Source organism: Thunnus thynnus, chromosome 8 (assembly GCF_963924715.1).
Source record: "Thunnus thynnus chromosome 8, fThuThy2.1, whole genome shotgun sequence".
NCBI lineage: Eukaryota > Metazoa > Chordata > Actinopteri > Scombriformes > Scombridae > Thunnus > Thunnus thynnus.
Genome location: NC_089524.1, coordinates 11226387 through 11249559, shown reverse-complemented (window position 1 = coordinate 11249559; position 23173 = coordinate 11226387). Strand labels below are relative to the sequence as shown.

At 40.5% G+C, this 23173-nt stretch overlaps 1 protein-coding gene and 1 non-coding gene across 3 annotated transcripts in view; one reads left to right on the top strand and one right to left on the bottom strand.

Annotated features, from left to right (window-relative positions):
* The window catches only part of hmcn1 (hemicentin 1), an 86808-nt gene that overhangs the window by 25443 nt on the left and 38192 nt on the right, over positions 1-23173 (bottom strand). For both annotated transcript variants that reach the window (XM_067596462.1, XM_067596463.1), the window contains exons 18-47: positions 22142-22269; positions 21874-22018; positions 20154-20266; positions 18731-18890; positions 18330-18501; positions 17547-17674; positions 16800-17051; positions 16378-16473; positions 15948-16142; positions 15705-15835; positions 13885-14032; positions 13507-13633; positions 13255-13409; positions 12836-13114; positions 11656-11937; positions 10072-10180; positions 9812-9981; positions 9406-9560; positions 8689-8812; positions 8420-8521; positions 7318-7494; positions 6986-7137; positions 6266-6389; positions 3074-3249; positions 2743-2839; positions 2095-2217; positions 1773-1928; positions 1250-1531; positions 972-1139; positions 203-316 (exon numbers count right to left, since the gene is read on the bottom strand). In XM_067596462.1, coding sequence (XP_067452563.1) covers positions 203-316; positions 972-1139; positions 1250-1531; positions 1773-1928; positions 2095-2217; positions 2743-2839; positions 3074-3249; positions 6266-6389; positions 6986-7137; positions 7318-7494; positions 8420-8521; positions 8689-8812; positions 9406-9560; positions 9812-9981; positions 10072-10180; positions 11656-11937; positions 12836-13114; positions 13255-13409; positions 13507-13633; positions 13885-14032; positions 15705-15835; positions 15948-16142; positions 16378-16473; positions 16800-17051; positions 17547-17674; positions 18330-18501; positions 18731-18890; positions 20154-20266; positions 21874-22018; positions 22142-22269 — 4740 coding nt within the window. The remainder of the gene's footprint in view (positions 1-202; positions 317-971; positions 1140-1249; positions 1532-1772; positions 1929-2094; positions 2218-2742; positions 2840-3073; positions 3250-6265; positions 6390-6985; positions 7138-7317; positions 7495-8419; positions 8522-8688; positions 8813-9405; positions 9561-9811; positions 9982-10071; positions 10181-11655; positions 11938-12835; positions 13115-13254; positions 13410-13506; positions 13634-13884; positions 14033-15704; positions 15836-15947; positions 16143-16377; positions 16474-16799; positions 17052-17546; positions 17675-18329; positions 18502-18730; positions 18891-20153; positions 20267-21873; positions 22019-22141; positions 22270-23173) is intronic.
* trnas-aga (transfer RNA serine (anticodon AGA)) lies at positions 10559-10640 on the top strand. Its single transcript has one exon. It is a non-coding gene; the product is annotated as a tRNA-Ser (tRNA).

Below are 23173 nucleotides of genomic sequence, written 5' to 3'. Positions count from 1 at the left end.
TTTCACCATTCATAAAAAAACTTTCACAGTAGGATCCATGTTCATCTCTCCATATTGATGTTAAATGAAATTGAAGGGCCTATACTGTAAGTGTGAACTAGTTTTCACTCCTAAAATAGATATCTCAGTAATACAGTGGTTTTAATCTGTATACAAACATTTTACAAAATATTAAGATACTAGTCATTTAATATTGCTTTACCGAGGATGTCAAGGTCAAAGTTCTTCCTTTTTTCTCCAGCGCTGTTAGACACAATACAAGTGTACCTCCCAGAATCCTCTACTGCAGCATGCATTAGACGCAGGCTGCGTCCCCCTGGAAATTAAATTAATTAAACTCAATTATCATCATTTCTCAATTGTCATCATGGAATGTTTTCAAAGGTCTTTTCCACAGAAAAACATCTCAAAGACGTGTAACCATCATTAAAAAATCGCAGCCTACTGAAAGTAAATAACCTCTCTTTGCAATCAGTGATCAATTAACGGAAAGAATTTGAGCTGTCAGTCCAAAGTTCAGGGGCCACAGTTTAATTTGGAAGCACCCATTACATCTTGTTAAATGTTTAAAAACATGATTCAAACCAATCGCTTCTCTTTTGCTTCAAGAGGTTTGTCTTCTTTTACAGATTTCTGCCTATTCAACTGTTTAGTTTGGCCCCACTTAGAATGATCCTATTACAGCTTAGTACTGGTGATGTATTGCAAAGGTTTGGGCTTTGAAACCCAACTGGAAAACAAAACAGTTCAAGCGACTCCTCTTTCATTCAAATTCTCTGTAGGTGGCTTGGTTTCCACAGGTCTGTTCCATAATGAGTTGGCCCACAAACTGAGAAAGAATTTTATATTACTTTGAAAACATCTTACATGACATATAACACAGACTACATTTTTTGTAACTTGGGTTTATCAAAAAACATCTTCCCATCACCATGATCAGGGAAAGTCCAGAAAGTCCAATAGGAGCTTACCTGAGAGGACTCGCACTGAGCTGGTCCCTTTGATTGGCTGACCATCCTTCAGCCAGGTGATGGCAGGAAGAGGGATGCCAGAAGCCTCACAGCTCAGAGCAACTGGGTTCTTCACCACAACACTCACATTTTCTGGAAATTGTACCTGACCAAGGATACTAGGTGGGACTGGACAAAGGAGAGGACATAAAGGAAAGAAAGAAAATCAAAGACAGTGGTATTATTAGAGAAAGGAGAGAAAAATATAAACAAAAACTTATAAAACTGTTGATTCATACCATGTACACTGATGTCATGCTTGCTGTCAGCTTGCCCTGCTACATTAACAGCAATACAGGTGTAGCGTCCCGTGTCTGACACCTTAGCATCTTTAATCTGCAACAGCCTCCCCTCATTCAGAACCTTGGCTCCATGCTGGCCTGTGATAGGCCGTCCGTCTTTCAGCCAGGTGACTGCTGGTCGGGGTACACCCTCTGCAGCACACTGCAGCGTCACATCACCTCCTTTTGTCACAATAACATCATCTGTGTCGCCCTCGCTGCGTCTGATGGAAGGGCGGACTGAAGTGAGAAAAGCAGGTGAGTAATATGGGTGAGAAATACATCACTTTTTAAACAGGAGATGACCTGTTTATTATCTGTTTAAAGCAAGTTTTAAGGGATTTTAGCATCATGACTGATCAGATTTCTTTGACATTGGAACCAGCACTCTGATTGTTTTCCTTTTCAGTAATAAAATGCAAAGTAATAACTAAAATGACTTTGATCAATAGATGTCCCAGAACTGGTGGTTTATAAGTACCATAAACTTGAAGGCTGTACTCCTTGGATGTGGTGCCAGCTGCGCTCGAGGCTGTGCAGGTGTAGGAGGCTGTATCTGTTCTCTCTGCACTGGAGATCTGCAGCTGGCGACCTCCTGACAAAACCCTGAGCCGTTGGTCCGATTTGAGCTCCACACCTGGAATAAAGCACACATGAAACACAAATGGGTATGATTTTCAAATATATCACTCACAAAATATTCAGTACGTCATGGTTTTTAAGATACCATGTGTGATATGTCTTATTTCCTTTGCTCATGTTGTCTCTTTGTCTTACACGCACGCATTTGCATACAGACTTACCGTCCTTCTTCCAGGTAAGACTGGGAGGTGGTATGCCACTGGATTCACACACCAGAGTGATGAGACTTCCTTCAGTCACTGTCAGAGTTGACACCTCCTCTGAGCCGCGGATACTGGGATAAACTGTAATAATGACAGGACACCAAAAGGAGGCGCTCACATCTTATTCAAGCTAAGCTGGTGCAATTTCACTGAGGTCTCAAAGAAGCTGCCACATCAAAGACATGCTGTCACATCACTCTTTGTGGAAATGTGGGATAAAAAAACACGTTAATAGGTCTACAGACATATAAGACGCATAATAAAAACACTTCAACCTAATAACATGAACAAGGAACAGACGATTTGGAACTAAAATGAAAATGCAAAATTATGCATGAAAAAGTGTGGGGGGTGATTAAACCACTCCGTCGTGACTGCGGATCATTATAAAAATTGATTTCAGGTCAATTCAAACACTGGTAACTATGGTAACAGGCCTATGTAGTCTCTCAAAAAGAGTTGGTTCAGCTTCCTCAGTAGTCAGCATACAACTAATTAAAAAAACAGTGAAGTTTTAAATGTTTTACCTTTAATGTAATGAACTTTTTTTTTTTTTTTACAGAGTGGTTCACAAATAAATACAGACAAAACTAAAGATAAACTCACCCCAGACATTCAGGTTATAGTTCTTCTCTGTCTTGCCAGCAACATTGGTGGCCTCACAGGTATACCTGCCTGAATCCTGCACCTGGGCACTCTCAACCTGGCAATCAGATTCATAGACAAATCATGAGATATGATATTAAGACACTGATACATCATCTCTAAAGCCATAAACTAGGGTATATATTGAAGAAAAAGTGTGAAATAGTGAAAGTGAGGAGGTTATGATTGAAAGGGATATCTTCAGCAAATTGAGCACCTTAAGTTGTGTATTAACAGTCACCTCCTATAAAGTTATACCAAATCACTGTATGATATTTAACTCTGGCTGTACCTTGAGCAGACTCCCATTTGCTGAGACAGTCAGGCCAGGCTTCCTGAACAGCGGGCGACCATCTTTGCGCCAGGTCAGGGTAGGTGGAGGGATTGCGTCGCTCTGGCAGTGCAGCTCCACCGGACGACCGAGCATCACTGTGGCATTCACCTCCTCACCCTTGATGTTGGGTGGCACTGTGGCAAACATGAAAACAAGCTACTAACAATGTTTCTCGCACAGTTTAAATTATCAAACATCTCTTCTGAGAGGGAGTTATGTATATGAACGCTACACTAAATGATACATAAAACCATTAAACATTTACACATACATTCTATTACTCTATATTGTATTTATTCGCTCTTTTGGATTAATTGACTGTGAAAGTTAGCCTGAAAAGCCATTTTAAATGCTGTAAACTCTTTGTATTACCTCATAAGTGAGCAGAATAATTGCTTCCTGAGATGCACAGGCTCTGTTAAGTTGGGCATCTGTTGCTCTTTAAGTACTAAATCTATCTCGGGCTATGACAGCACCATATAACCAGCTCAACGTTTGTTTGTGGTATTAACAATCAGAGGAGCTTCATTTCCAAGACGTTCATGAAACCTAAACTCCATGGAAATTGCAAACATACAATCAGATGCATAATGACTTTAGAGCAGAGAAATGACCACAATTTTTTTCCCCCTAGTGACTATTTACGCATCATCACAACTCGAGATGGGTGTTGGTGTGACCAATGAACTCGATTTCCCACAATTTGAATAAGTTTGGGGCATGATTTGCATTTGGCGTTGGCGACATGCTGGGAGCAAAACACACACCTCTGAGCCCAAAAAAAGGCAAACTGTGGGGAAATGTTAATTGACAACTTTGGGGCAACAACTCAGGAAATATCTGGAGGTCTCCACCTTGTGAATGACAATGTCTCTATTCTAACAGCAATATAAATAAATGATATAATTCCAGCTGCAGTTTTATTCAACTTTAACTAAATGTCAGTCAAGTAGTCTTCTATACTTCACTTGTATTCATAATTTCTTTCATGAGACATTCAGGTTATTCACTTTTTGGTGAATCTGGCCTGGTTTAGAAAAAGCCTGAAGGCCAATTTCCTCTGCCTTATAGTTTTTGGACAGACAGAGCACAAGTCATCGGGGAAGGACAGAAACAGGCCCTCAGCTCAGTATTTGGCCAGACACAGGAAGCTGCCGAAGAATGGTAGCAATTACCACAACAAATCTTCCTTTATTTCTCTGGACAAGCTCTTCTTGATCTTTCTGAGGAAACAAACACCATGTGGATGTTTCTATTCTGCACACATAGAGTGTATGCTTAAACAGACATACAGGGTCAGACATACTCACAAGAACAGTTTCCTAGATGTAAACTACTTGTCTCCCGTTACCTCAGTGACATTCGCTTTGATTAGACTTGTATAACAACTGATTTGCCATCAAGCTCAGTTCTTTGCAGGGAACTGACAAGGTTTATTGAAATGCTAAACTAATTCAAACCATGTTTCCTCTACATGCACATGTTTTGCTCAAGGCCTCTTTCAAATATCATTGCAGTGTGTTAATACATGTTTAGTGCTAAATCTGGTGCTCTGTTGAAAGACATAATGCAGTCGGCTGGTAATAACCATTAGTTAGTAAAACAAGGAGGGAAATAGGAAAAGACATTAAAGTAATGAACGGGAAGATTTTGTCCTGAGGAGAGGAATTTGACAAAAATACTGTTCTTACATCACTGCCTGCCAACAACTTGTATGATGAAACCAATGCTTTGCTACTATTTTAATACTTGAATTCAAACTCATTCCAAAGCATCCCAGTCTTTAACAGGCCCCTTCCATCCAACGTCTGCCTTTGTTTATAAAATAGAGCAGGATATTTTTCAAGTCTGGGTCATGATCCATTTACTATAATATAATTCAAATTATTATTATGGGTTTGAATATATCTCATATTTCTATGGTTACAATGGTGAATGGGCCTTGTGGTATATTTGCCAATGTACAAATTTCTGCAAGACAAACTACATCAGTGGCTGAATATAACACTTTTTTACAACATGGCTTTCTCAAAGTAAAGTATGTAGTGGTATGTGATGTATATGTTGTACATGCAGGGTTCGATTTGCCGGGGTGGATGGTGGGGATTTGCCCCCCCTCTGGTCTATATATCCCTGCCTCTGCTGACTTATTTTTATCCCTGGGGGAGATGAAAGTGTATCCCCCACATTGTGATTTATGCTGCTTCACCCATAGACCATATAAAATATCTCAAATAAAAATAGGCTATTTAAAAAAGGGCTGCAACGTGAGAACAACCCACAGTGCAAACAACAATAAAATCAGAAATGGACTTTCATTGACAGCACTCGCGCTCGTGTGCCAAGAGAAATGACACGGCGTCTGGGCTCCGTGATGACGCAGTAAATGGAGCAGGGGTTGCCTCCTTCCCTGCTCGGAGATTTGCAGAGATGTGGGTAAAAGAGGGGCGACATACTATGTATGACCCCTCCACAGGAAAGCATAAAAAGAAGTCCGTCATCAAAGCAGATTGTTTTCTTAGTCTGACAAGTAGCTACTCTACTGTAGCCTATTTATTTTTATGATGACATTACTTTGACATTACTTTGTGCTATTGCATGTACTGATTTGTTTCTATTCAATATTGAAGTTTGTTGCACGCTGTGCATAGAGCTGAATTAAACATTGACTTGCAAGAATGACATTAAGTGTATTGGCACTTCTGGCCGAGTGGCGCTATCCACAGTACTGAAAGGAGCTTTGGGGGATTTAATTCTGCCATGTTAAATTAGCATTTAACCATTTTTTGTTGTTGTATATGATCACATGTCCTATGTGTCGGCAAGAGGAAAGGACAAGACAAGAAAACTTTTTTTTTAAATGGATTAAAACATTCCTGCAAATGCAGTGGTCAAGTTCAAGTTTCATAATTGTTTTATTTAAGTTCATAATTATTTTATAAATGTTAATCTAAATAACCTAATAGGCTTCATAGTCTATGTAGGCCCACTGTGGTTCTGATTTATTTTCATGAATAAAAACGTTTCAAAAACATCCCCCCCTCTGATTTTTTTCAGAAATTGTACCCTCTGTGTACCTGTATGTACAGTACAGTTGTATATATGCAGTACATGTAAGTAACAACAACTGACAAATGGTGATTGACTCACCATAAACCCTCAGGTCGTACTCTCTTTGTTGCTCTCCTCCGGCATTGACGGCCACACAGGTGTACCTGCCTGTATCACTAACCTGTGCGCTGCTCAGAGACAGCACTCTGCCACCAGACAACACCTGAAAGGGAAACAGCCATCAACAAACCTACAGATTACTCATTACTTTTTGACCCATGCACCATACAACTGAAGGAATATACAGTAATGTGTGTGCATAACGTTTGATATATTGCAAAAAAAAAACAAAGTGTAATGAAACTCTCAAAATATCACAACTTGAGGAGACCTTTACCAGATTAAACCCCATCACAAACTTGAAGCTGAATTAACACCCTATTTAATATACTGTATATGTGTATATGTGAAATGTAAGTATTATGTAGTGCCCTCAAAAATTCCTACAATAGAATGAAGTTATTGAAGCTATGAAGCTATTTTCTGCTAAAAATCCCACAATGCTATGTTTGTGCCTTTAATATAAAATGCAAAAATTACTGTTGTGCAACTCTACAACTGCAAGTGATTCATAAGTGATTTGTCTGCTCACTATTGCATAAACTACAGAGTGTCTATTATACAGCGAGTGGTGAATGAGCAAATGATGATGATGATGATTTCGGACACAGCCCAGGTTTGAGCTTAGGCACTTGCAAGTTGCATGGCACAAAAAATAACTCATTACTTAATTCAAACATGAATTGGTTAATTTATCACCTGTATGCCATGAGATACGCTTGCCACAGGGCTGCCATCTTTGAGCCATGTGAGGCTGGGTAAGGGAACACCAGTGGCCTCGCATTCCAGTTTACCGGGCTCATTCACCACCACTGTTACTGTGCCTCCTCGGCTGGAGATGACCGGAGGCACTGCAAAGCACAAGAAAGAAGGAAATGGTCAAGATCTATTGCACAGATGCAGACAACAGCAGTCAAATATTCTCCTTCATTAATTCCTCACACACACACGTGCATGGCCTGCCCTGCAGCTGAGTGATGATGACTAAAGGATCATATACCTCTATGTAAAAAAAGAAATAAGTCACCCACCGAACACCTGCAGGCTGTGGAATATCTCTGCAACTCCAGCCAGGTTGACTGCTACACATCTGTATAATCCAGCATCTGACAGTTGAGCCCGTTCAATCTCCAGCACCTGGCCACGCTTCAGCATAGTCACCCCAGCTGCACTTGTCAGAGGTCGGCCATCTTTGTACCAGGTAATAGCTGAGGCACAACGGTAATTCAGAGTGCTCATCATAATGCATAAAAAGTTTAACAACTTTATTTAAAAGAAGAATAAAACACATTGAACACATAACTGAAAAGAAAAATAACAGACAAAGGAATAAGAGTTGGAGTTTGGTTGCAGTGCAGATACAACACCAAATTTAACAAAAAGCAGAGATGTTGTAGCCTTGATCTAAAAAGAATTAAAAGGGAGCAGATCTCAGACCTTGTAAACATTTGTTCCAGACATATGTGCATAAAAACTAAAAGCTGCTTCATTTTGCTTCGTTTTAACCCTAGAAGAATAGTAAACATATGATTCCCAGTTGACCATAAAATGTCTGGAGGGTGAGGAGGGAGGCAGATCAGAGAGATATATTTTGCCCTATTTTACCATTTAGTTCTTCAAAAACAAGTAATAATATTTTGTATTTAGGGTTGTAAAATTTGTGAGGACATGGTAATGGCACAAAGACACAAAGAGAGTATTGTTTATGTGTTTTTTTTTTTTTCATGTTTTTGTTTTTTATTGTTAAGTCATGCAAAGAGTCAAAAAGCAAAGACCTCTAGGAGTTTAAATAGAATTTAAATAAATTCCTAGTAAAATATTTTCACATGTAACATGATTTCACATATTTCAGACCGTTGGAGTGAAACAACTGCTGTAAAAATACAGTAACATCCCAAGAAAAGAGTCTTCAATTACACTGGAATGTGACCGCTTATCTGCAAGGCAATGGGAAGAGAGAAAAGCTGCCTGTAGGGAGTCATCTGAGATCAATTTTCTGCTGTTCAATTAATGGGTAAAGATAAGAAAAGTGGCAGTGAAGCCAATTCCGACTCATTGGTCAGAGGAAACTACGCACTATAACTTATGAGTGAGCACAGCGGGATGGCGGAGGAAGTTTGTGAGCTGTCTTACCAGGTAATGGGCTGCCTGTGGCCTTGCACTCAAGCTCTGTCGGAAAGCCCGACAGGATGGTCTGGTTGATGATCTCTCCAGAGTTGTGGATACTGGGAGGCTCTGAGGGACACACATAGTATTATACACAAGAGCAATCATTTATCTGGTTATATTCTCATATTTCCACTTAGTCCCCTTGATACAGAAAGAAGAGGGAACAGTGACGAGATTAAGATGAGTGAGACATGGACAGACAGAGAGAGTCCTGTGTGTATCTAATAAGTTACCATGGACACTGAGCCGTATGTGCTGTTGAGCTTCGCCAGCTGCATTGGTGGCCAGACAGGTGTATCTCCCAGAATCCTCTAGTCTTGCATCGGTGACCTTTAGCATTCTGCCTGCCGACTCCAGCTGTGACGGATACGAACACACACACACACACACACACACACACACACACACACACACACACACACACGACACATGGAACACAGACTGGTAATTACTTTTCATGTTAAAATGTGAGTATAAAAGTATATTCTACATATCAGAAGACATCTGTTTTGCATTGTCATTGTAAACATATTGTAATTTTAGAAAATAGAGCAGTGCCCTATTTTTTTCTTTTGTATTGTGTTGTAACAATGCAACTATTTAATTGGACCATCCTGCAACAATCCAGGTGAAATTCAGTAATGTTTGTTGTGCATTTCAGCAGCAGCGTCTGCATGTATGGCACTGAAGCTGTACCTACTCCAATGGCATTATCTTATCAAAATAATGAATTAATGGGGTGCCCCGGTTGCCTACTTCACCACACGTAGAACATAACTGCAACATGTGTGTTTCAATTTCTTGCTGCGGACCTTTGATGCATGTCTTACTCCTCTCTCTAGCCATGTTTCTTGTCTCCTTACACTTTAATCTGTCAAATTAAGGCTAAAATGCCAAAAAATAAAAGAATAGAAATAACGAATTAATACTCAGCCAATCAGTAAACAAACCTTGAGATGCTCCTGTGTTGTGTCAACAGGTCGGCCATCTTTAAGCCAGGTAATGCTGGGAGGGGGGATTCCACTGGAGATGCACTCCAGACTGATGGCTTTGTGGAGAACCACTGCACGCTCAGCAGGCCCACTGGTACGAATGGATGGAGGAACTGGAAAGGTGCCGAGCATAGACTTACTTTCTTAGAAACACTTTACAACAGGAAATTAGGAAAAAAGCAAATTACAAAAAGGCAGAAAGCAATATTTACCCAAAGTGGGAGCTTCTCTGTGGCTTGCATTTAGAGAGTATAAATTCCATGTATTACAATTACAACATATGCAAAACTACTGAGATGATTCCTCATTTGTAGCCAGAAAACAATTGCTTCATTTAACTACAAAGTAAATGACAAAGCATTACCATGGACAACCACATTGAAGTCCCTCTCATGGTCTCCTGCTTCATTGGTGGCCACACATTGAAACCGAGCTGTGTCAGAGACCTGAGCGCGGGAAACAATCAGTCGCCGCCCATTGGCTGCAACCCGCAACCCCTCACCCTGCCTGACTGGTTTTCCATCCTTATACCACCTGCAATTTAGATATCGTTACAGTGACTTTGCTTGTATGCCTGCATGTGTTTATGTGTGTTTGCAAGCACACAGGAGACGGAGGTCTTACGTGATTACAGGTGCAGGTGCTCCAGTGGCTTGACACTCAAGCTCCAGAGGACTGTTGATGATCACCGTGCTGTCTGTCACATCATCTCCTCCATCAATAAAAGGAGGCACTAGGAACGAAAAAAAATCTTTTGTTATTTTGAAGTTATATTTACATATAATTAACACTGAAAAAACCTCAGTCCATGAGTTTTCAATAACTTTTCTATCATTCCTCTATTTCTGCTGCAGATAATCAGAGAAGATCAGCAAAAATGAGGATTTTAAAGACAAAATCCTGTGGCTGGGGTCTCTTCTTGCTCCCAAATGTATAGAACTAGATTCTCTGGTATTTGTGAAGAGGTCTTACTCTACATGTGAGTACAGCAGTCAGATATGTAAAGCCACAGTGAAATGGCAGGTGTCAGTTTCCCATGTGGAATGCACACATGGTGTAGATAGCCACAGCACCAGCGGAGAGCAACAGTATCAGCTCACGTTACACATGAGTTGTCGTGGCCGAGTGGTTAAGGCGATGGACTAGAAATCCATTGGGGTCTCCCCGCGCAGGTTCGAATCCTGCCGACAACGGCACAACATTTTCCCAGCTGTCACAAATTGTAAAAAGAATGAACTACACATGCCAGGCTGTAGTTGTTAGAGTGATTAGCTGTGCTCAAAGAGACTAAAATATCAGAGAGGTTACTTCCTACCTACACTCAATGTTACATAATCACTGTGCCATTTGAGGCAAATTCAGAAAACATAACCAGAAAATAGCATCTTCCTCTGGCATTTACTGATAAGCACAGTGGAAGAATTAGAGGTAGACATACATAAAGCAAAATATTCATAGTGTGTTTTTACTCACACTAGTTTTCTTAAAAAGTCCAACTTGGAGCCATATTCAGAGTGCTTTTAAGGATAGTGTCTGATTTAGAATACATGGTGCTACTTATTACAGTTTGGCTCAGTCCTGAACAAATATCCTGGCTCTAAACGGCTATTAAAGCAGGGTGGCCACTTTAGGTAACAACTTTCTATTAAATCTTTCCTCTCTTATGTGATTCTAACTATCAAGGGCTGAACCAAATATTTGGCTTAATTGCTTTTGAACTTGCTCGGTTTAGTGAGTAGTGCTGATAAACTAAATGCTCAATTGCTGTTCAATTACTATGCAGGAAGACTAATATCTTTGTATTTACATTACTGAGAACAGTTTGAGTCAAAAACAAACTGGAACTGAGGTTCACCGAAGTAGAACAGGGAATCGGGGCACCTAAGCAATAACTAAAAATAAATTGATGTGAAAATAACAGTAAGGTCACTTCAAGGATTTAGAATTGTTATATTTCCACAACATGCAAACGCACAAGCAGGCCAACCTCCTTGAAATGTTATATTTTACAATTTTAAAAAGTATGTATGTTTGGATGCATAGATAGTCCACTTGTTTTCCCATGAAATCTCATTAATTTGGGTCTGCCTGACAGTGACAATGTAAAACTTAAATAATCCCTCATGAGGCATGTGTGCTATACATTTCAGTGTCAGTATAGTACCTGGCTATACCAATTCAAACAGTTATTTTTGTGTGCTTACATACCTAAAACTCTGACGTCGTACTTGACCTCCTTCTCCCCAGCGATGCTGGTTGCCACACAGACGTAACGCCCCGAGTCCGAGACTGTGGCTGAGAGGATTTCAATCTTCCTCCCTTGCTCGATGACACGGACACTTTCACCGTCACGCACAGGAACTCCATCCTTCAGCCAGGTGAGGGACGGGGGAGGGTAGCCCCCAGCTTCACACTCCAGGATCAGAGGCTTACTGAGGACCACTTTCCTCTCAGTGGGCCCGTCATCTCCCCCTGTAATGGTAGGAGGCACTGGGGGTGGAAGACGCATAAAAAAGAAACAGAACAAAAGAAGAGTTAAAGCTCGGAGGACTTTTCTGGTTGACTGATATCTTTTTTTTTTTAAATCTAACACTTAAGCCTTTCATTATTCAACAAAATGTAAAATAGTTTTACGCTTCAAATCCTCAACTCTGTATCCACTTTTGGTGCTTTTCAAGGATCAAGGATTTTTTTTAATGAAATTGTTTGCTGATCCACAGCTGTTTGAAATTATTCTTGACAGTTACAAATGTATTTAAGCTTTGTGAGTGAAACCAAATGACTTAAAGGGAAACTTTTTGAACCTGACCCTCTTTTTCCCATCTTTTTGCAAAAGGAAAAAAAAAAGTTTTATTTCTCTGTATGGTCCATTGAATAACGTTTTCAGACACTTATAATAACAATCTGATCCTGTCAGTGGCAAAAACAAGCACTTTTAGTGGACGTACATCCACTAAACGTACATGTGCTATTGCTCCATCGGATTACATTACAGCCTGTTTAGCAGCTGCCAGCTGAAGCGCTTTCGCTCAATACTGGACCAATTTCAAAAATTGTTGTCCCCATTAGTCACTTAGGCACAAAAAGATGGGAAAATAGGGTCCACGTTGAAAAATAATAAAGTTTCCCTTCAAAGCTCTGATAAATACAATAATAAGCTTCAGAGCACAGCACATACCATATGAGAAGGATTGCAAATGCAGAGACAACACGAGCTGAAGCTCATAGAGTTCCTCAGCTGTTGTTTCTAGATTCAAAACGTGATCTAGATTTTTTAAATCTCACATTTGTAAGATAGGTTTCTCATAGCATTTGTGTTCAGCTGACATGCAGCACAATGAAAAAGAAAATGTGTGTAGATATCAGATGATAGATGTCAGGTTCTTACAGTAGACGTCCAGCTCGTAGCTCTTCTCAGCAGTTCCGGCTACACTGGTCACCTTGCAGGTGTACTGGCCGGCATCTGATGCCTGAGCCCGAGGGATCTTCAGGTAATGGCCTCGATCTATGTACTGAGCCTGTCGGTTGGACAGGATAGCCTCTCCTTTTCTGTACCAGGTGATGGTGGGAAGTGGCACTCCGCGTGCCTCACACTCCAGTGTTACTACTGTGTCCAGAAGTGCTGTGACCTCTGTAGTTAAGTTACCACCTTTGATGGAGGGGGGAACTGGAACAACAGTAAAAAAAAAATAGTAAGATCATGTGGCTCAAATTTGCAGTCCAGCTGTATTTGGTCATGTTCGGTGTGTGAACATGTTTATATACTATATATTTACAGTACAATGCTTTGTCAAAATCCACACTCACCATAGACACTGAGGTTGAAGTCCTTGGACTGTTTACCAGCTGTATTCATGACACTACACTGGTACCTGGCCTGGTCCCCGAGACGGGCACTTTTTATCCTCAAAACCTGACCCCTATTGGTGACTTCCAGATTAGGATCACCAAGAAACACCAGTCTAGAAAGAAAGCAGAATAAAAGGAAAAGTTTGAAGGAAGACTGTTTACCCTGTTAATTCATTTAATTTGATCATTATAATGTGAAAAGGCACTAACTTCCTGTCCTTGTACCACTGGATTGTGGGAAAGGGCACTCCTTGCACCTTGCACTCTAGACTGATCTCCTGTTTGAGAATAGCTGAAACATCCTGGGAAGAGCCTGACCCTTCAATGGTTGGTGGGACTGAGGCAGAGAAGGAGAAAATTATTGTTACTGAAGCAGTATAATGAAAACATTGTAACTCTTTCCCATAATAATAATGAGAATGTCTCTTGGATAAAAAATCCTATTTATTTGGCTGCTTTCATTCATTAAAAGTGTTTTCCATGAATGTGGAATTGATTTAAGGTTCTCTATGTCCACAAGGCTCCACAAAGCTGTTTCCCTGTAATTTCTGGAGTTGCCATAAATGATTGCTCATTGCCTTTACTCACTCAGTACATCGAGGAAGAAGTCTTTTTCTGTGCTGCCAGCAATATTGATGGCTTTACAGCTGTAGCTGCCTGCGTCTGCTGTGGCTGCCTTCAGTAGTTTCAAGGTTTTCCCCATATCAAGAATCTGGACACTGTTACTGGCAACTACCTGTCAATCAACATATATCAAACACAAAAGCAAAAACAACAACATAAGTTACACTTTAGGAAATGCTGCATGACAGTTATTATGGAGCAAGCTGGAAGACATCATGATAAAAGCATCTACTTTTAAAAATCTGCACCTCTGCAATTCAAACAGAGTTGATAAACAACCATTGTCTACACCGTGCTGAAAAATATATTCAGCTGAGAAATACAATTTTAAAAGCGTACAAAACGTGTTTTCAATTGTAGCTGAGAGCCAAAAAGATTAAGAGAGCAGAGAATCTATATTTAGATTGCTCATAATTAACAGATTAAAGTAAGTGGTCTGATTTTCCCATCTGTGCCTCACAGGAACAATTACTAAGGCGGCATAGAGAACAACAAGAACAGTCCACAGGCATGCTATCAGCTCTGTGAGGCTGTACTTCTGCACCGTGGTGCTTTGAGCTGAACACTAACGTCAGCATGCAAACACGTTCACAATGACGACATGCAAAGTAGGTATAATGTTGACCATCTTAGTTTAGTGTGCTTGCATGCTAACATTTGTTCACTAGCACTAAATGCAAAGCACCACTGAGGTTGATAGGAATTAGTTTTGCAGGGTTTTGGCCATAAATAAAGCAATTAGACATATTTAATTTTTCACCTGATGGAGGTGCTAGATGGAAAGAATTAAAATTATTACAATTAATCCTGAGGGGGCATAAAAATGCCAAATGTCAGGGCAATCTATCCAATAGTTTCACTTCAAATCATAAATGTCAACTTCATGGTGGCACAAGAGGTAAAGTCAGGGGATCACCAAAGTCAGTGAGATTCATCCTCTGGGGACCATGAATAACTGTACCAAATTTTGTGCCACTCCATCCAGGAGATGCTGAGATATATTCACTGGATATGTGACCTGCTAGTGGTAGAGAAAAGGTGAGGGGATCATCAAAGTCATTAGGATTTATTGTCAGGGAACTGTGAATATCTGTACCAAATTTCATGGCAATCCATCCTGTTATTGTTGAGCTATTTCACTAAAAATCAAAAATCTCAACCTCCTGGTGGCGCTACAGGAAATTAGGTAGGATTCACCAACCAACTTAAGTTGCCATCTCTAGAGCCGCTAGCATGACCTAAAAAGCAGCCAGTTAATTGAGATGCAAAATGTGCTAATGCTCTGTTCTCATATCAGTTAATCATAATTATTCTGTCATCACAGCCTTGAGCATGTGGCCACCATGGCTGGCCTTTTATTAAGTTGGTCTTTTTTACGAGCCTGCACACACACACACACACACACAGTATCCATAGTGGTTTGAAGTCTGTTCTCTTGGACGATGTACCCTGTGATCAGAGTTCATTCAACTTTATGATTATTTCCATTAATGAAAGGAAAGATCAATATAATTTCTTACTTTTATGCATTAGGCTACATGTCGATTCACCCCAGTGGAGATCCAATTCTTGTAGATGACTTATTAGACTGCAGTTTAAGTTTATGTTATGCGTATTATAAGGCAGGCTGTTACTCCCCATGTCTTTGATGTATTTACATTTAAAAGAATAAACATTTCAACACACATTAGAAATAGAAAAAAAAAGATCTACTCAGTTATGAACATGAAAGACGACTGTCACATTTTATATTAGGAGCAGCAGTTGTATGTGATTTCACCTACAGGAATCCCATCCTTGTACCAGGTGATAACTGGGGTTGGACTTCCTGTGACATCACACACCAAGCTGGTAGGCTGGCTCAGGACCACGGTCACATTGCCTGATGTATCACTGCCACGGAAATCTGGGGGCACTGTGGAGGCATCGAATGTGATTATTATATATAATATTAGCAGGTGATGTTTTAGTAGAGATGCACATACGTGTCAGAAAATGACTCTGAACACATTAAACAGGTCAATCACCATTGACTTTGAGCTGGTACTTCCTCTCAGTGGATCCAGCATCATTGACAGCAGCGCAGACGTATTCTCCATTGTCCAGCGGTGACACAGAGGCCAGAATCAGCAGTGTACCATCCTCCAGGATGGACACACCAGGCTCATTACCCGTCAGTTCCTGGCCATTACGCGACCACCGAATCACTGGTTTGGGAAGGCCTGGAGGGAGAAAAAGACAGGAAAAAGAGAAAAGAAGCCCAAACCATTAGCATGAGAGCATTTAGAGGAAACTGTATTGTACTTGATATAATCAACATTGTTTGTGAAAGTATAGTATGTGCTTGTATGTAGCAGAATATTTAGTATATCTTTCAATAGAAGTGCCTTAACAGGATAATGAAATCCGTGAATTCTTCTTCATGATATAAAAGCATATGTGGAAACACTACTGTACCTTTGGCAGGGCAGGGGAAAGCAATACGTTGGTTTGCAACTCTTTCCTGCAGGGGACTATTGAAAGGAGGCTCTAGTACCTCGACCACAGGGGGCACTGAAAATACACATACATAAATAATCAATGATGAATACACACTACTATGCAACTGTAACAGATTTGGCATGTATTTTAAAAATAGTTGCACTGTATTGTACCGGTCTTCATTCAAATAAAGAACTGCAAACTGAGCTCTTACTTTAGCATTTTTAATGAAAATCATTACCTCCTAACACTGCCAGAAACTAAAGGAACAAGGTAGTTAGATTGGGACATTCATTTTTGTCCTCCGTTAAGCAGACATATGCAACTCTTACAGTTTGACAACATGAGTGCATAAACACACTGCTCCTCTCAGGGATCAGAAGTTAACTGAAACCAACCTTGCACTTGAAGCTGAACCTGAGCTTCGTCTCTGCCTGCAGTGTTGGATGCAGTGCAGGTGTAGGTTCCTTCATCATCCAGCCGCACGTGGCTAAATGCTAGGCTGCCGCCAGGTGACACCGGATACCTCTTATCATCCTTCGTCCAGGTGATGGTGGGCTCTGGGACCCCTCGCACTACGCATGGCAGCTCCACATGGTGACCCACCTGTACCTTCATGACCCTGGGGCCAGCCTGGATACTAGGTGGCACTGAAGGTCAGATGACAGAAAACAAGATTTACTAAGCCTTGAGTGCCTCATCTGAACCTGCATGTTATTCATCACACAGGGCGTCAGCTTGGAAGTTTAGTTAGAATAAATTGGTGTGCTGCTGTCAACTATGTCATCCCAAATGAGAGTATGTCTGGGCTGCACCTCTCATTTTAGTAATGTACGAGTATTGAATGAGTCATTTTGACTTTAAAATGCTGTTCAGCTACATCAGAGTCAATTACATGAAAGCTAATGGATGAAAATAATAAACTTTATGCATTCAGTCAGCAACTCTGATCCAAATTATTACATCTTTCATAATGTGATCTTTCGATAGTACCTCAAAACCTACTTAGAAATGTTGTTTGTTGACCAGTTCCCCAGGAGTTCTTACATTCCTGATAGAAAAAATGCATAATGCTGACCAGTAACCCATGATAACATTATGAAATGTTTTCTTCTTTGTTAGTATTTGTGATCTTTTGAACTTACCCAAAACACTTAGCTGAATGGACTGTGTCAGGTTGCCGGCAATGTTGGAGGCAACACACACATACAGTCCACTATCTGACAGTCTGGTCTCCAATATCTTCATTGAGCCTGAGGGAAGCTGAGTGTGCCTGGGAGGAACGCACACACACACACATACACAAACAGAAATAAATGAAACCGTAAAGTGATATAGTGTGACTGGCAATCATTCTTGGCAATGAAAAATAAGAACACATACTCCTGGATTTTTTCCACTCAATGACTTATTCAGTCATCACTGTAAACAGATACTCAGTAATTCCTACTAATCCACCATCAACCGCATTTATAGCTTCTGTGGCAGACGCACAGTAGGTACAACAGATCACAGAGAAGAGTATGATTACTCAGTCATCTTATAAAACCACAAACTATACCCTGAGGTAATGAACAGTTCAAAGAGCACAGAGCACAGCAATCAAGACATAGACAACATAGAGGCTGTCTTTTAGAATAACAAAATATAACTCTTATTTCGAGGTTGCAGACAAGATCATAAGATTTGGCTAAATGTTTATTGAAAGTTAATGGAAAATAGATTTCATAGGGGGGTATTTTGTCTGTGCTGGGGCTCTCAGCTTGAATTATGGTGTGTGTTTGCACTGCTGCATTTAATTAAGAATGAGAAAATATAGCGCCAATGTTAGTGAAAAAATAGCAGAAATATCCCAGTGTTGTACAAGAGGTTGTGAGATCGCCACAGAAAACATTGTTATTGTGCGTGGTTGAGTTTGTGTGTTTCACCTCGGGGAGAAAGGGGAGATGAGCTGCCTCTCCTTGGCCCAGCTGATGGTGGGCGGGGGGACACTGTGGACCTCACATGGCAAAATGGCATCTTCACCCTGAATCACTGACATCCTCGATGGCTCTGTGGAGCCTCCGGCGCCTCCAGCATTTGCACCGGATCTCGGGCGGACTGGATTTACATACATGGGCAGGCCAGATAGTGAGTTAATGACAAAAAGAAAGAAACAAAGATTTTCTGAAAACACACTTCTCCATCATTGCCAACATAGAGTTAATCTATGAATAATAACACTCCTAAATAACACTCCTTAAGAAACTGCTTCTGCACGTGGACAAGCTAAACCCTGACACTAAAATATTGCTTCTTTCTACAAACTTTATCCAGCCTCTGTTTTTACCGTAGACAGTGAGCTGAACCTTCCTGGTTGCATAGCCGGCAGCATTGGTAGCTGTGCAAATGAACTCTCCAGTCTCATTTCCAGAGGGCGAGGTGATGAGCAGGCTGCCGTCAGAATCCAGGGCGAAGGCTGGACCACCCAAGTTCAGCAGCTCCCCACCCTACAAAACAAATCATAACGGGTAAAGAGCAGGGGCCAGAGCTCAATTCAATAACTTAACTTTACTTGACAAGGTGTCCAGGAGAGAGTTAAGACCAAAAAGGATGTGTGGTTTGGCCTATTAAGTGTGCTCAAATTTATTATTTGAATTTTTTCCCTGCTGTTAAAAAAAAAGGCAAAATGAAAAAAAGACAAAATGAATCAAATGAACCAAAACACAAAGCAAATGTGATGCTGGTGCATCAGGGATGTGTCATCTCTTAGCTGTCCTTTCAGATTTGACATGACTAACTTGATTTGACATGATTGATGTTATAGAGAACAGAAAAGAAATCACAGGGAATCACATTTTAACAGCTGGTGCAGAACTTAGCTGGATCTAGTTTCATATGTCCCTGTAGTCCTGTTCACTTTAACAGCATCGCTTTTACAACGCCGAGAAACTAGTGTAAAAGATGGAAAAGAGGGAGGGAGCGTACACATAAACACACTGGCTTATACTACACACTAACACACAAAAATGCTCATGTAAACGCTGAGAACACTGTTCAAGCCAATGGACGCAGGTAGAGCTGATTTCATGGAGGAGCACATAAGGAACACAGATTTGCCCTCACACAGGTATTTTCCCGTGTGATAATGTCTTCCCAGTGTTCAATGGAGTCCGCATTGTACTAAAATCTATATAGCTACCTGACCTTTGACACAAAACAACACAAGGACATGTAGCCTTGGAGAAAGATAAATACTGAATCCACATCTGCAGTCTTTCAATCAAGCCCAAAACTGCACAACCACACATAAACACTGCACAAATACTACACATTGCTTGCTTGAATGAGCTTCATAACAGCAATCACTAACCCACATGGGAGTCAGGAGTCCTAAAATGCTCTTGGATGTATTAACATCTCAAAGAAAAATCATGATTTTGGAATGGCATGACATTGCTTACTTTGGCGATAGATATTTTCTAATACTGCTTGATGTGGAGTCTCATCTCAAATCAAATCAAATTTAACTTTCACCAGGTGAGATGTGGCCAGAAATCTTGGCTGTTCTACTTTTGGCCCGCATTTTTTTTATTGATTCGCTTACACCCTCGTCTCATGTGGTTTTCCCTCTATTCCCTTTTTATTATTTCTATGTTCATAGGGGGAAAAATAAGGTCTTCAGGGATAGGAAAACAGTACACCGCAGCAACCAGATTACTGGCTCTTACATTGGCTTACTTTATACTCAGAGAGGTTATGCCAATACAGACCTTAGACCAGGTGATCTCAGGGGTCGGTTCTCCACTGGCTCGGCAGGGCAGAGAGATGGGTGTTCCCTCAATGGTGCTGAACACTTGAGGACCATACTGAATGGTAGGAATCACTGAAAACAGTACAATACAAAACACAGAACAGTTATTCCAATGTTTTTGTGCGTACATACTGTACTTTCATTAAGTGTTTACAAAATCTGCCTCTTTTTGGATTGTGTCTCTCAAAAACATCTGGAGAAAACCTGTACTTAACTGAAGATACACTATTCTGTACGGGTATTGCATTTATCTTACTCTTCCCTTTCTTGTTCTTTCTCTCCCTTATTCATTATCTGTCTTGTTTTTGCTTTGTTATGACCTCTGTCTCTGCAGAAAAGATCAGCCCTTTGAGGCTTGGAGCATCTTTGTGGAAAAGAAAAAGAAAAGTGATTTAACTGAAAATCTCGTGAACTATGACAGACATCACTGAAAAACGGGTTTGGATATTCAAGTGATTGTTGCATGGAGGTTTTCTGTCAGCACTTCTTGCATGTGATTCAGATTATGTAGCTTCCATGCAAAGTATTTCTAATGTTACGGTTAACTGAACTGTACACTGATCTACATAGTGTAAATGTTCAGTGTTCTGTGTGTTTACATCTAAAATGGACTGGCCTAATTTCAAGAAGTGAGGGAGCCACTGCCTTTTACGTACACGCTATGGATGATTCCTATTTGTGTTGGTAGAATCTGGCAATGACTGACTTTAGTATAAATGGAGAACACATTTTTCCTTCTCACTGTGCTCCAAACTCTGTCATTACCCTCAGCTGCTCCTGGTTTTAGTGCAACCTCAAATATAATCCTATTTATGAGGTTAAGAGCCAAAAAGAGAAGGAAAAGAGAGAGGAGACATTTCATATCCCATAAAACACTAGCAGACATTTTGACTTGTCATAGCAGGAAAAGCATAGATGTAATCAATAACGTTAACGATGGCTCAGTACTAGTGTCCCAGTGAGTCGGCATGCACAATACCAGGACCCTGGAAATGGCTGTGGAAGTGTAACGCAGCCATCATTAATGTTATGAATTGCACCTGTTATTTTCCTACTATGACATGTCAAAATGTCTGCTGTGAAAAGGGTTTATGGCATTTTAATTTCATTTTAACTGGGATTGTTTCAACAAAAGCATAAGCTTGGGATTTTCTCTTCTCTGCTTCTCCTCTTTTTGGCGCACTGAAACTTTTTAACGGCGAATTATTGCCTTCAATTGCCAATATGTGGAATTGTGTAAAACCATGGGATGTCATAAATATTCTTCTTGCACCTTTAATCTGACAGATAAAGCCAGCCTTCTGAGTAACTTTGAGTTTAATTTACCAGCACATTGGACAATTAGAGGTGATGGCGTCACTGCCAACTGATGAGATGTTTCCATTCAGAAGTAAAATGTCCAAAAATGTTGGATTAGCTTATTAGCTGTGATATTCCAACCTAACACTAACATGTCCTCTACATTTGCATTACTACCCCATACATTGACACCTTGCCAAAGCTTGTAGTGTGTACATCTTTGTGTGTGTGTTTACTGGAACATCAAAAATATGGGTCCAACAGGTGTTTAAAAATCCTCCACAAGGTACCTATAAACATTTAAAAAGTATTCAATAGATTTGTGCACATACTGTACATGTCTGTGTGTAGGTGAGTTGTATGTATGTTTTATACATTACCATGGACGTTGACAGTGGTGGTATGGTTGGTGGCCCCAACGACGTTCTCAGCCAAGCAAGTGTAGTCACCTGCATCGTCCAGCCGAATTCTCTCGATGTGCAGACTGCCATCCCTCCTCACGGTCACATACTGGTCGGAAGTCACCTGACAAATTGTAGATTAAATAGGTTTAAATGAAATCATGGTTATTAACTCAAATGCAGAGTAAATCCATTGTAGGACATGTAAAAACTGTGACTTCTATCCATTGCGTGTCTGAGTTCTTACAATGCCATAGTTGTGCAGCCACTGCCTCTCAGGCAATGGATTCCCAGCCAGCAGCACACAGGGCAAAGTCACCTGCTGGTCCTCGATCACACTGAGCACAGTCGGACTCATCGCAATGACCGGAGAGACTGCGGATGTCATGCAAACAATTATACAGAGCTTATGTCAGAAAAACAGGCTGAGAGAACAATAGAGAAGTATTCAAGAAAATGATTAAGTATATTCATGTCAGCAGTGAGGAGCTATTTGATACAGTTGAGAATTACAGCATGTGGGTAACAGCCTGTTCTCTGCACAGAGATGAAAAGAAAATGCACACAAAGATCAAGTGCCTTTGAGAGCACAATCCAAACAATTACTGCAATCCAGTTCTTCCTTCACACAAAAACACATCATCCTTCAACCAGAATTCTCTCTTGCTGAATTTCATTATTAAATGCAGAACAGCCTCAGTGTTCAGCATTTTGATGACCTAACCTGACCTTTGATGACCTAACCTTCAAAAATGAGTGTGTAAATATAATGAACTTAACAGACTGGACATAACGGACTGGTGTGCAAAGGCTTTTACCTCTGGAAGCACATATGTGTTTGTTTGTGTGTGTACAGTGAGATGAATAGAGAATGCTTGGTTGCTCTAAACACATTAACAATGCAGCATATACAGTATACATTTTCCACAGCTGCTAAAAGTTTGGACACACTCCTTTCTTCCCTCACATATGCATACTTTTACACAACACATACATGAACACACACACACGCTTACATTTGGACAACACATTTTGCCTAAATGGTTTGGCTGTGTTCACATGGACAATGGTGATATCATCTGCGGGGGCTGTGACAGACAACAGGGTGTTGGCCCGGGAAATGTGATGACCACCCTGACTGTACTGGGATTACATACTCACACACACAAATACACACACAGACACCCATACACACACACACGCCATGGACACGCCAACTTCCCTGCACTCTACTTCCATTATTGTCGAAAAGAAACTACTGTTCATGTGCTTCTGCATT